The sequence below is a fragment of the Penicillium canescens genome, assembly GCF_028828765.1.
Source record: "Penicillium canescens strain IBT 15451 chromosome Unknown utg000002l_segment0_segment0, whole genome shotgun sequence".
In the NCBI taxonomy this organism is placed as follows: domain Eukaryota; kingdom Fungi; phylum Ascomycota; class Eurotiomycetes; order Eurotiales; family Aspergillaceae; genus Penicillium; species Penicillium canescens.
In genome coordinates, this window is record NW_026703964.1 from 1340732 (window position 1) to 1353034 (window position 12303).

Sequence of the window (12303 nt, forward strand, 5' to 3'; positions counted from 1 at the left end):
AAGTTTGTGCCGTGATGATAACTAGCCGCCTGAGGGGAGGTGTGCCGTGGTCACGACTTGAAAGACTTAATGGTCTCCTCGGTGGCTTATGCGTCAGCCAGGCGTTGACTCAGCTAGGCCCGTCAACTGGGTCCTTGAGACAAGGGTCAGAGATTGCCACTGTCTCCCATGATGATGCTGGGCAGAAGGAGGGATTGAATAACACTTCTAGTGCCCCAAGAAGAGCCCAATAGAGGAAGCCTAGCGAGCTGGAGGTGTATGATGCGAAACTGGACAAAATTGAGCACAACAAAGCTCTACTAGCAAGCGAGGCCCTGACGAAGGAGGAATTTATTGCTGCTGTCTGGACTATTATCTCATAATACAACTGTATAGCATTTCTGTTGGCAGCCTTACACTAAGGTTACTGTACCATCCATGAAGAAAGAACTGCCGTAATTTCAGAATCAGTCATGCTGCAAGAACCCCTAAAGGCACAAAATGAAGTTGATACGAAGTTTCTTTAGTGAAAGGAGCTAGAAATTGATAGAAAGCGACACTTTGAAAACTGCATCTTTTTACTAATTTTACTCTTCGTTCATGTCCCGAGGTCACTACCGTTGCTCATGATTCTTCGCAGAGTTCGAAGCAACCGAGACACGAGCTGTCTCACTTCCCCCATCCCGACATGGCCATCCCCTTGCGTATTCGCCGGAACCCGCATAATACTCATATCCTCCTCGATATCATATAGCATCTCCCCCAACCGCATGGTGGCATGACGCAAAACCTCCAACATGATATGTAAAGGATATAGACAAAATGTGACGGTCATCGGACGCAATTTCTGCTTATACTGATCACCTCAAACTAAGAGGCACAGGATATTATGGTCAAATAGGCTTTCAAAATTTTACGCAATGTAAATTTGTCGTTGAATCGAACTAGCTAACAAAAAGATCCGACTCTCGCAACAAACAGGCCCTTTCAAGACTTATTCATATTTGACACAATCTTGTCACATAACGCATGAAGTGAATTAGCGTTGGCAATCTCCAGTGTTGTCAGTTCAACCTGTAGCTCCAATCGCGCCCAATTTCGGAATTCAACTGCAGCCAAAGAGTCCATCCCGTAACTGCTCAGCGGCTTGCCAGGCTCCATAGGTGCACTAAGTCGCAGTGTGACCATGAATTGCTTATTGACGGCCTCAATGGCGGCCCCCATAAGAGCCGCCTGTGGAGCACCATTCTTGAGCAGCAAAAGGAGCGCCTGCAGCTCTTTGGTCTCGTCAGCTGCAGCAGAGCCTCCAGAACCACTAGTCTGGTCTCTGAAACAGAGACCTGCAAATCGTGCATCAGCTAGGAGGCGCGAGTTTTCCTCCTGGGGGACGGCAATGCTGGTGATCAATTGACCATTACTGTGTGCATTCAAAGGCGCAATGTCTTGCAGAATAGCCACGCGAAGAATTTTGTTGAAAAGAGACTCATTGATGGGCGTCCAGGCTGCGGTGTCGAGGGCCACCAGTAGATCTTTGTGCTCTGACATGTATCCGATGTCGTCAATGGCGCCCAGGTCAACAGAGCAAGCTTTCAGACCCTGCTTGCGGCGGTACCGGGCGAAGTTGTCCAGGAAGACATTGGCAGCAGCATAGTTGGCCTGTCCCTTCTGACCAACAACACCTGAAATACTGGAAAGCATGGTGAAGAAGTTAATCGTGGATCCCGTCTCAATGGAAACATCGTGTAGATTCCATGAACCTTGCAACTTGGCCTCAATTGCCTGGTAATACTCGCTGATGGTCATCGAGGTGAAGACACGGTCCTTTTATATTGATTAGTTTGACAAAAGCGCAGGAATTAGAGTGGTATGGGGTTTTACCCTTAAAACCATGGCTCCTTGGATGATTCCTCCGATAGGAAGGGGCGCCTCCTTAAAGCATCGTGTCACATCGGCCTTCTTCGCCACGTCGCCGGTAACGAGAGTGAAAGAACACCCAATAGCCTTGAGATTTTTCAACACCGCCTGGGACCTCTCGTCATCGCATCCACTGCGAGAAAGAATAACCAAGTGTTTAGCACCATGTCGGGCTAGCTGTGTGGCTACGGTGCCGCAGAGGCCCTTAAGACCACCAACAATCAAGTACGACACATCTCCTTTAAGGATCAATACCTTTTGCGCAGGACGGGCCTAGTGTGGAGGTTAGTACTAAGCCCGGAGAGGGTTCATGAAGAGCATACCGCAACCTGAACATCTGTGTTCGGTCCATCAGAAATGACAATCTTTCCGATATGTTTGCCCCCACGCATATATCTGAATGCGGAAGGAATATCTGCAAACGAGAATGTTGTGATAGGGCCAATGGGTGTAAGCTGCCGCTTTTTGATGAGATCCATGGTCTGGTCGAGGAGTCTATATAAACAAAATTAGCAAACCACGACTGACTCATGTCTTCCGACCTGAGATTTGTTAAGCTCACCTCGCAATAAGAGTATCAGAAACATGAGCGTGGGACATATCAAAGCAGCGGTAAGACGCATTGCGACCAAAAGGTTCCATAGATAGGTAGTTTCTGTCCAGCATGTCCTTTTTACCGAGTTCGACCATAGTACCCCCGGCGGCAATGCACCGCCACGATTCCTCCATTAGCTCACCCGTCAAGGAGTTGAGAATTACATCAACACCCGCACCATGCGTAGCATGCATCAACTCACTGGCAAAGTCAGTAGAGCGCGAACTGAAGATTCGGTCCTCTGGGATCCCATATCGGTCCACTAGAAACTTTCTCTTCTCGTCATTTCCAACAGTGGCATAAACCTCTGCACCAATATTGTGGCAAATTTGAATTGAAGCTTGGCCCAGACCCCCTGTGGCGGAATGGATCAAGACTCGCTAGATTCAGTCAGACAATGGTTCATATATAACCCCGGAGGATCAAGCTTACATGGCCTTTTTGGGTATTGGCGAGATCCTTGATACTGTACATCGCGGTGAGGTAGACGCTCGCCAGGGTAGAAGCCTCCTATAGGCAACATTAGAACCGCGTTTCAGCAGTAGATAAGATGTATACTTACCTCGTATGACATCCAGTCTGGAATATGGTACGTTCTCTCGACCGTTGCTATGACGCGATTGGCAAAGGCACCCTTTTTGAAGACCAACACACGTTCTCCGGGCTTGAATTTGGTGACTGATGGATGGACTCGTCGGATGAGGCCGGCGCCTTCTAGGCCGAGCAGATGTTCGTTCTCAGGTACGATTCCCATGGTGATAGCCACATCCTGGTATGAAATGGTTAGTTGGCGCGACATGGATATTATAAAAGGCTTCGCTCACTTTGAAGTTCAATCCCGCTGCGAACAACTCCACCTCAACCAAGTTTTCCCCAAGAGGAAGCTCTGTCGGGGCCACCTCATTGTATTGAATGGTATCAATCGTGCCAACTCGCTCGCACTGAAGCCTGATCGTCGTCTCTGCAGAATGAAGGGACTGGAGTATGGGGGTCGCCCATCAACAACTTCTGCCTCGGCTTTGTTTATGACATTGTCTGGCAGGATTCGAGGGACATGAAGATAACCGCCCCTCTCGACGTATTCACTTTCAATGTGGTCTTTTGCTCGGGGACTTTGAATCCTTTTGAGGACAGTAACAAGAGCATTGAATGTCGCTGTATTGGAGACACCTTCCACGTCGAGCGTGGTAAGGTTGACAGATGGATCCTCAGCTCGCACAGTTCTTCCCAACCCATGAATCATGGCCTTGCTGGGATTAGTAACCTCCATCTGAGATCCTTCAGTTACCCACAAAAGCTTCATTCCAGAGCTAATAATTGCCTTAAGGGCTTCCCAGTTGGGTTCAGTGATTGTTGGCAGAATGGAATCACCAAACTCCACCACGATGCCGATCGACTCTGGATCGATATCGTCAAAAGGTGCTTCATGCTGGCTAACGTTCCATCCAGCAGCGACAAGGCTTGCTTGAAGCTTCAAACTCGCGATAACTGGCTTGGAAAATTGGAGTAGGCTAACAGACCCCGAAACTGGCTTGCGAATGGTTTCATGGCGACCAAGAACGATTGATCCGATGTTGCTGTCAATAGAAGGATAAAACCCCGCACCAAGACACGTGAGATCTTTTCGATCCATCAATGAATGTCGTTGGGCGCGGGGCCTTTCAGTTGAATCAAGGATCTCAAATCCGTCGGAGTTGCTATCACTGGTTCCGCCGTTCCCATGGAGAATGTCGTTGCCATTGGTATCTACAGACGTGGCCGTTTGCCCCTTTCTGGTCGTAGTGTGTTCATCTATTGTCATGATTAATTTGAAAAGTCTGGTCCAAGCCCGGAGGTCAAAGGCCTTACCATTCCCGTCGTAATCCACAACCAACAAGCACCCGCCATCTGCAAGGAGCTTGCGGGTGTTGTCGACAATTTGCCTGTAGTGCTCGTCGGTTCCACTCTAAATACGCAAACGTATCAATTTATGTTCAGGTTTGTAACCAAGGGAATCCATCGCGGTGTGACCTACCAACTTGAGGACGACGAGGTCAAACGTGGTCTGTCCGTTGGGGATATATCCCTCGCTAGCAATATCCGTGAGAACAAAATGTGCATTTTCGTGAGAGGAATATGTCTCCTGGGCGTCCAAAAGTGCCCCTGGATCTGCAAACATGACCTGAACGTTCTGAGCGGATCGACGAGAAGAACTGTCTGACAGACTTCCATCCAGCCAGATACTAGTTGGATCGTTGGACCTGACATTTATTTCTGCAACGCTCAGATGTGGCTTTTTGTGAGAAGCCATATCCACGATATGATGAACATCAGTGAGAGGTTCATCGCCATTGTCAATTCCTAAGAGCGTTGATATATCTGTGAAGTCAGAGAGCGAGGTGATATCCCGGTTCCATACCACTTGGCTGTAAGCGTGTCTTGAGTAAATCTCCTCACGAACATCCAACTTGTGATAGCGGAGTCCTGAGACCTGGAAAAGAAGTTGTCCAGTTTCTTTAACATAGACTGACGAATTCGACAAGTAGCTTTTGGTCTCATCGGGGCGACCTAGACCCACGTACGCCGAGCTTGAGACTGCTATGCCAGTCTTGGAGATTTCAGGCCGTTGGTTGACAATGATATCGTCAATAATGGCCGGGATCAAAACGGCATTGACATCGCTGCGGTTACCATTCCACAACGAGGGTGCACATGTCTGGAAACAGCCATCAATGCAGGCTGGATGCAGAGCAAAGGCTGACGGAAGGCTACTAGTATCGGGCTCTTCCAGGGAAACAATGGATCGACTATTTCGCTCGCCTGAGGTGCATTCAACCTGAAGCTGTTTCTGGAATGCAGGACCAAAATTATATCCGATGTCGTTCATGGCCTTGTACCATAACCGTCCATCCGCTGGATATTCCAGATTCCGAATATCATGAGCCGAAGCAACTTGAGAACTGTTAGCTATTATTCTGCGTAGTTGGAGATGGCGCACTCATCGTACCACGCTCAACTTGGTTGGTAACCTGAATCAGACCAGCACTATTCTCGCGCCATACGCCGTCCACCAGGGAAGAGACCTTGTAATCATGCCAGGCCGTGCCGCTTCCAGATCTCGGGGTAAGGGTAAGCATGACTTTGCACGGCTTACGTTCTTCCAACACGAGAGCCCTATTGAATGTCAAGTTCCGGAGTCGATAACTTGGTACTTTGGGACCAGGCTTTCCATCCAAAATATTCAATGCCTCTGTCTTCTGGCGAATAGCCTCTATAGCCATTGAGACAAACCCAGCAGCAGGGAAGACAATGTCAGGCCCCATCTGTGATTCATAAATATTAGCCTATGGCTCCCAGTCCTGCAATAAAAGCGCTACTTACTCTGTGATCCTGAAGCCACGGCAGGCTTTCTACTTCCAAAGTCTTCTTGAATGCAGGCTCATTCCAGGATGAACCCAAGATCTTGCTACCAAGGAGCACATGGTGCGGGAACAAGCGGTAGCGCCAATCCTTGCTGGCTTCATTCTCATACCAGTACTTGGTTGAGTAATTCCAGGCGTAATTGGGCAGATCAACAATCACAGCTGGGGCAACTTCACCTTCGCCACCTAGCTGATTGACGTTTGAGAGATTGACGGTACCTCCGGCTATGAATAGTTTTCCTGCAACATCGAATGTAGCTTTTATTGCATCGCGTCCCCGAGAAAGGGCAGCGGTATATTGGACGCTTGCAGCTTCGTTCGGGAGGGCCTTGACAATTTGGGATATTGGGCCAGCCAAGGCTCCAGAAGGCCCTATCTCAATCAGAAAATCGGGACTCGAGTCGACAGAGAGCATTTCTTGGACCGCTCGATCGAAGCAAACTGGCGAGGTCATATTTGCCTTCCAATAGTCCACGAATACAGGCCCCTCAAGGAGACTTCCAGTGACAGATGAGAACATGCGAATTCCCTTGTTCCCAGGAGATTGGGCTTCAACCTGGGCCGATAGCAAGGTATCATAGTCATCGCCAATATCTTTCATATACTTGGAGTGGTATGCGAGATTAACTTGGAGCAGGCGTGCAAACTTGTTGTCTCTGACAAGGTTCAGTCGGAGCAGTTCCAATGCTGGAATGGTCCCCGAAACCGTGATACTCTGCGGACTATTGAAGCATGCAATCGAGACGGCATCTTTAATACCACTAGTGTAGTTTGGGAACTCAGCAGCCGAGATACCAGCAGCGAGCATTCCAAGATCCTGCTGTGGTGCTCTCGTCGCTGCATAGCCACGATAGAAAGCAGCAATGATAGCAGTTTCCTTAGAAATAAGTCCTGCGACACAAGCTGCAGCAATCTCGCCAGAAGAGTGGCCGACAACGCTTTGGGGACATACACCCCAGTTTTGGAGAATCTCAACTATGACAAGCTGCAGTGCGGTCACCAGTGGCTGCGAGAACTCGGGTTGTCTCAGGGTCTCAGCGCTCCGAGGTTGGGTAAGCTCGTCTATCGCACATTAGATTCAACCGAAAAAGGGCGACTGGGTGCGGGGGAGATCCGCGAAGAAAGGGATAAGCGAGACCACCCACCTAACAAACTCCAGGCTGGGGGATCTGGAAGACGTTGGAGAACCAAGTCTAGTTGGCGCAGCAAGAGCCGTGCAGAAGGGAAGGTTTCAACCAGATCTTTGCCCATTTGGGGCCATTGAGCACCTTGGCCGGTGAAAATAAAACCAATTCTTGGAGGCTCCGCAGTTTTCTTGCCATGAACAAATGCGGTTTCATCTAGATTCGTCGACTGAGTGACAATGTAACCCCGGTGATACAACTTTGATCGGCAATCCGATAAGGTGTGCGCCAAACTAGCCATCTCAACCTTAACATTGAGATCCATGAGATGTATTCGAAGTCTATCAAAGTAAGACATGAGAGATTGATCGTCGTTTGCAGAGAGCGGAATGAGGAAGGGCCGTGTCGCCAGTGTATTGTCATCCTCATCAAACATATTATCTGCCTTCGTTTGATAAGACGAGACATGCTTGATGTTTGTGAATGAGCCTGTCTCTTCCACAACGACGTGGGCATTTGAGCCTCCATACCCAAAAGAGTTCACACTGGCCCGACGGAAAGGCATATCGGGCCACTCACGAGCAATACGTGATGCTTGGACATTAAGTCCTATAAAATCGACTGTTCATAAAATTAGTTGTGCTAACTCCAAAGGGTAGCAGTAAAAGAGGGACCAAAACAGAAAACAGATGAATGACATAGATATAAGATGGAACTTACTCTTCGGGTTTGGATTAATGAAAGTCGGATTGCCAGGAATCATAGCATTCTCAATAGCGAGTACCGCTTTAATCAGGCCAGAAATACCCGCTGCGGGTTCGGAATGGCCGATATTGCTCTTGATTGACCCAATATACAAGGGTCTGGCGCTGTCGCGCCCAGGAGTAAACACAGATGAGACACCACTGACCTCTGTCGGGTCGCCGGCCTAATCATCAACGTTAGCAAACAGGTCCCAAGTACATGGCATTGCATGAGGGAATTCACCTGTGTCCCAGTTCCATGACACTCTATGTAAGAAGTGTGGTGGAAGTTAGACAGTCCGGCATTGGCGTAGGCGGCTCGAATAGCCATTGACTGTGCCTCGGCACTCGGGCTTGCAATTCCCGCGGTATGGCCATCGCTATTAGTGGCACTGCCTCGGATGACAGCCCGGATGGGATTACCATCGCGAATAGCATCGGAAAGGCGCTTCAACATCACAGCATTCACACCCTCAGCCTTGATATAGCCGTCTGCCTTCTCATCAAATGTGTGACATTTACCTGAGAGCGAGGACGCTCCTTTCATTGCACCGCCTGTATTCACATGTTAGCTGGAGCTATGGTGTCTGCTGTTTTGCGCACTTACTATCCATGTTGTGCTCGGGACTTGGTTCCAATGTCAGTCTATATGTTTAATGCGTCGTGAATATGTATCTCTCACCTCAGGTACATATTGGCCCCCGCCACAATCGCCCCGTCAATCTCACCAGTTGTCAGATAACGACACGCAAGGTCTACAGACACCAAGCTGCCCGAGCAGGCAGTGTCCACAGTCATACTTTGTTACGTTAGAATATTTCGATATCTCGGCCTGTGTCTCAACGTACCTGGGACCCTTGATGTTAAGAAAATGACTAATGCGGTTGCTGAGAATTGCCCGTCCAACACCAACGGTAACGGTGGGAGCACGATCTTCTGGGTCACGAGATTGCATGTGCTCATAGTCTAGATGAGATATTAGGAACGGAAAATTGGGGGTTTAAACGGATCCTACTTGCCCACAGAATACGAGCCGACAAAGCATCCGACAGGGGCTCCATCCAAAGACTCCAGAGGCAACCCCGAGTTCTCGAGACATTCGTACACAACCTCCAGTAACTGCCTCTGCTGAGGGTCCATCGCAGTTGCATCCACATGCGATATACCGAAAAATGAAGCATCAAATTCCTGTGGATCGATGTTCTCAAGGAACATGCCTCCCGGTGATCGCATGGTCTTTGGCATTTTAGAGCCATCGTGGTGTCCCGCTATGTTGAATCGTGATTCAGGAGGTGTATTCTTCGCGACACCACCCTTCATTAAGAAATTCCATAACGCCTTTGGGGTATTGCTTTCACCAGGAAGACGACAAGCCATGCCCACAATTGCAACTGGCTCCTGCAGATATGCTTTTCTCGCATTGTATGGGGGAGCCAATGGCTCATCGTGGCCCACGGTCTTGTAAGGAACTTCCCTCTTGGGGTTGTCGATTGTCATAATTGAAAATAATAAATCGTAAACCCAAATGACTTTGTTTTGTGAACAGACTTAAACTGGATCTCCCACTTTCCTAGTTATATAGCTATGAGGAAGTATATTCTCGCAATCTCACGGCCTGCCTTTTTTGTCCTCCAAAAGAGCAAGGAAAAAAAGTGCCGATAGGGAAGCCATACCATAGTTTGGCAAGCCATCAGAAAGTAGCCGCTCGTGTCTTTTCGAACAAGTGATTTAGTGAACGGCAGATGGTGATCTTGTCAGCATTTAGTATCTCGGGTCCGGTAGCTTTTAAGGAGCTTCGATTGGGCGTAGTCACAGATTAGACAGCAAGTAGTTGCCGGCTTCGAACTGAGTTTTCTCCTACAATTTATATTGAGCTACTGGCAGAGGTCAAACTCGAGGGGGACATATGTGCGAGTTCCAATGAGCCTCGCATGTGTAGGAAATACACGCAAGATGCATTTCATCCTTGACCTGGTTAGACCCGCATAAGATAACCAATCCATTGATATAGTACTGGATAATAAAAAGTCCACGGCTAATAGCGTGAACTGTATCAGGAACGAAACCTTCTCCTGCGCCTCTCGGGTCTTTTGCGTTATCCGGGCCTATGCAAAGTAACACGGTAGAGAATCAGAACTCGAGAAAATATTGCTTTATGTCCCATTTTATTAGGCACATGAAGGTCCTAGGACCTTGTGGAACTAGCTGGGTTGTCCGCAGGTGGTATCGGTAGCCGACAGTTCGGCGACAATGTAGAAGTCCAAGCGACTCTAAACCCTTATATTGATAGACATCCACATAGCAGAGCAGAGCTAACAGAGACAGTCTACCATTCTGAGAGAGCTTTGTACACGAAAAGATATAAAAATGGCGCCAATTGTGGAAGATGTCAGCTTCAAAACCCTCGATGGGCTCACACTGGTCGGTAGACTCTATCCTGCCGACAAGCGTGGCCCCGGAATCATAATGACACCTGGAGTACGTTCGATAGTATTTCCACTTTGCTGTATATTCTAACCCTGCATCCTCAGTTTAATTGCGTGAAGGAGATGTTCGTGCCCGAGGTTGCCGAGCGATTTCAAGCAGAAGGTATCACGGCCCTCATCTACGATCCGCGCACACTGGGCGAGAGTGAGGGCGAGCCTCGAAACAACGTCGACCCCATGATGCAGGTGTCAGATTACTCGGATGCAATGACCTTTATGCGGAGCGTTTCTATCGTGGACCCAGAAAGTATCGCTTTCTGGGGACAGTCATTTGCCGGAACGATTGCACTTTGCGCTGCAGCGCTCGACAAACGAGCTAAACTCTGCATCTCAATTTGCCCTCTACTCAATTTCGAATTAACACCGGAAAAGTTTCCCCGCGTGCTGGCGAAGAGTATGCGGGACCGAGAGTCCCAAATTTCCGGCAATGCCGCTATGTATTTACCTGTCCTCACGGAGAAAGGGGAGAACCCAGCAGGAATGGGCATTGGTGCCGACAAAGAGGAATTTGATTACATGGTTAATGCAAAGTCGCGGGGGCTCCTAACCACGAAAATCATACCACATTGCAAACATATTACAAGATCGTTATGTGGCAGCCGCATGGCATCATGAAATATATGGATCCAACCCCTGTGTTGATGGTGGTGCCGGAGCTGGATATGATCTCACCACCGGAAGAGCAGTTCGCTTTGTTTGATACTTTCCCTGAACCGAAAAAGGTGCACATTGCGCCCGGAAAGGGTCATTTGGACGTCTTGAGTGGAGAGGACTTTCCGGCACTTTCAGCAATGCAGGCAGCCTTTCTACGGGAGCAGATGGCACTTTTGAAGGCTTGAGATCGAATCCATATTTTATCGCACGTTCATCCTTCACGCAGGGTTCGATCGACACCCCACGATCCCCCGGACTCGAGGCCTGGCCAATCTGGAGATCATCCTTGTTCTTGAACTAGCAAGTGATATCAATGAATCTGTGAATGAAATGGCTCTATAATTATTAAACGTGGTCTAAGCTACAAATACAAATGCACACAACACAATATATTCAGTCCCCACAGCACATTATTTCTCCGCCATGGCCTGCTTCCAAGAGCTGGAAATCTTATTCCAATATTGTTCTGGATGAAGTCTCATATGGCCCACATGGGACGAGCCCTCAAACATCTCAAGGTCAACCGAGTAGCCCAGAGTCTTAGCATGAGCGACATTCTCCTCCAAATCCTTGTAACCAATAATCTCATCTTCCTTAGAGTACAGGTAAACTCTGCTAGAATCGGTCGCAACACAGGACTTATCATTTATGATCCGGTCCGCCCAAACACCCGAAGATACGGAGCCGCTCAGGACTTGCCACAGGTAAACCGCCCAGAGGAAAGCATACCACAAACCATGAGTGATAACGAATGGCCAAGGGAAGAACTTGGCGGTGCCGACTGCCATGGCGCGCGCCCACCGGCTAGCCTGAGACCTGAAGTCCAGACTTCCCGGCGTGGAATCCAGAACCAGGAGCTGGTGCGGGAATGGCTTGTCTGTCCCATGGCGGCGCTGGTATGCGATAATGGTGGATGCAGTGAAGATGGCGCCTGTATTTGACATGGCATGCACGAGAACGCGCTCCTTTTCGTTTCCGCTGCCGGTTGGCGTTGGGAAGACGGTGTCCACGACAGGCAGCATGGCCTGGATTCTGCCTTCCTCGGGTTGGTTGGTGGCCTGGAAGGTACGCGATAGGATAACGATGATCCGCGCGGATGGGTAGAGCTCATGGTAGCCGTCGGAATACTTGGCAACGTGTTTCGGCATGCCGTCGCCCCAGCCGGAAATGATGACCGTTGTTGGCTCGTCGGCTGGGGCTGGCTTGGTCTTCTCGAGGCCATTGCGAAGGTATACCCGATCAGATATCGGCGTGAAGCCCGGGAATGAAAGGGGTTGTAAACCCATTGTGAAATGTGGGCTATGGAGTAATTGGGCTTTGCGCAAGGGGACGGATAACCTTGATTTAGCCTCAATTTTAAACTGTAGTAAGTTGTTGAAGTTCTTTTGCTGGCTCTGTCTTGTTATA

General features: G+C 49.0%; 3 protein-coding genes across 3 annotated transcripts; 1 reads left to right on the top strand and 2 right to left on the bottom strand.

Moving 5' to 3' along the window:
- Positions 1 to 966: 966 nt before the first annotated feature.
- N7446_001705 (type I polyketide synthase) lies at positions 967 to 9253 on the bottom strand (the record flags this gene model as incomplete). The annotated part of the gene is made up of 19 exons (XM_058510454.1): positions 967 to 1800; positions 1858 to 2166; positions 2217 to 2388; positions 2456 to 2868; positions 2921 to 2998; positions 3051 to 3257; positions 3313 to 3465; positions 3519 to 4279; positions 4337 to 4433; positions 4503 to 5419; positions 5475 to 5790; positions 5849 to 6951; positions 7035 to 7634; positions 7734 to 7941; positions 8001 to 8311; positions 8364 to 8383; positions 8439 to 8555; positions 8605 to 8722; positions 8776 to 9253. The coding sequence occupies 19 exons, from the start codon at positions 9251 to 9253 to the stop codon at positions 967 to 969; spliced, it is 7212 nt and encodes a 2403-aa protein (XP_058375990.1).
- Positions 9254 to 10123: 870 nt separating this feature from the next.
- N7446_001706 (alpha/beta hydrolase) lies at positions 10124 to 11081 on the top strand (the record flags this gene model as incomplete). Its single annotated transcript, XM_058510455.1, has 3 exons — positions 10124 to 10234; positions 10288 to 10761; positions 10827 to 11081. The coding sequence occupies 3 exons, from the start codon at positions 10124 to 10126 to the stop codon at positions 11079 to 11081; spliced, it is 840 nt and encodes a 279-aa protein (XP_058375991.1).
- Positions 11082 to 11306: 225 nt separating this feature from the next.
- On the bottom strand, positions 11307 to 12182 carry N7446_001707 (TMEM53 family protein; the record flags this gene model as incomplete). The annotated part of the gene is made up of 1 exon (XM_058510456.1): positions 11307 to 12182. The coding sequence occupies one exon, from the start codon at positions 12180 to 12182 to the stop codon at positions 11307 to 11309; it is 876 nt and encodes a 291-aa protein (XP_058375992.1).
- Between the last annotated feature and the right edge of the window lie 121 nt (positions 12183 to 12303).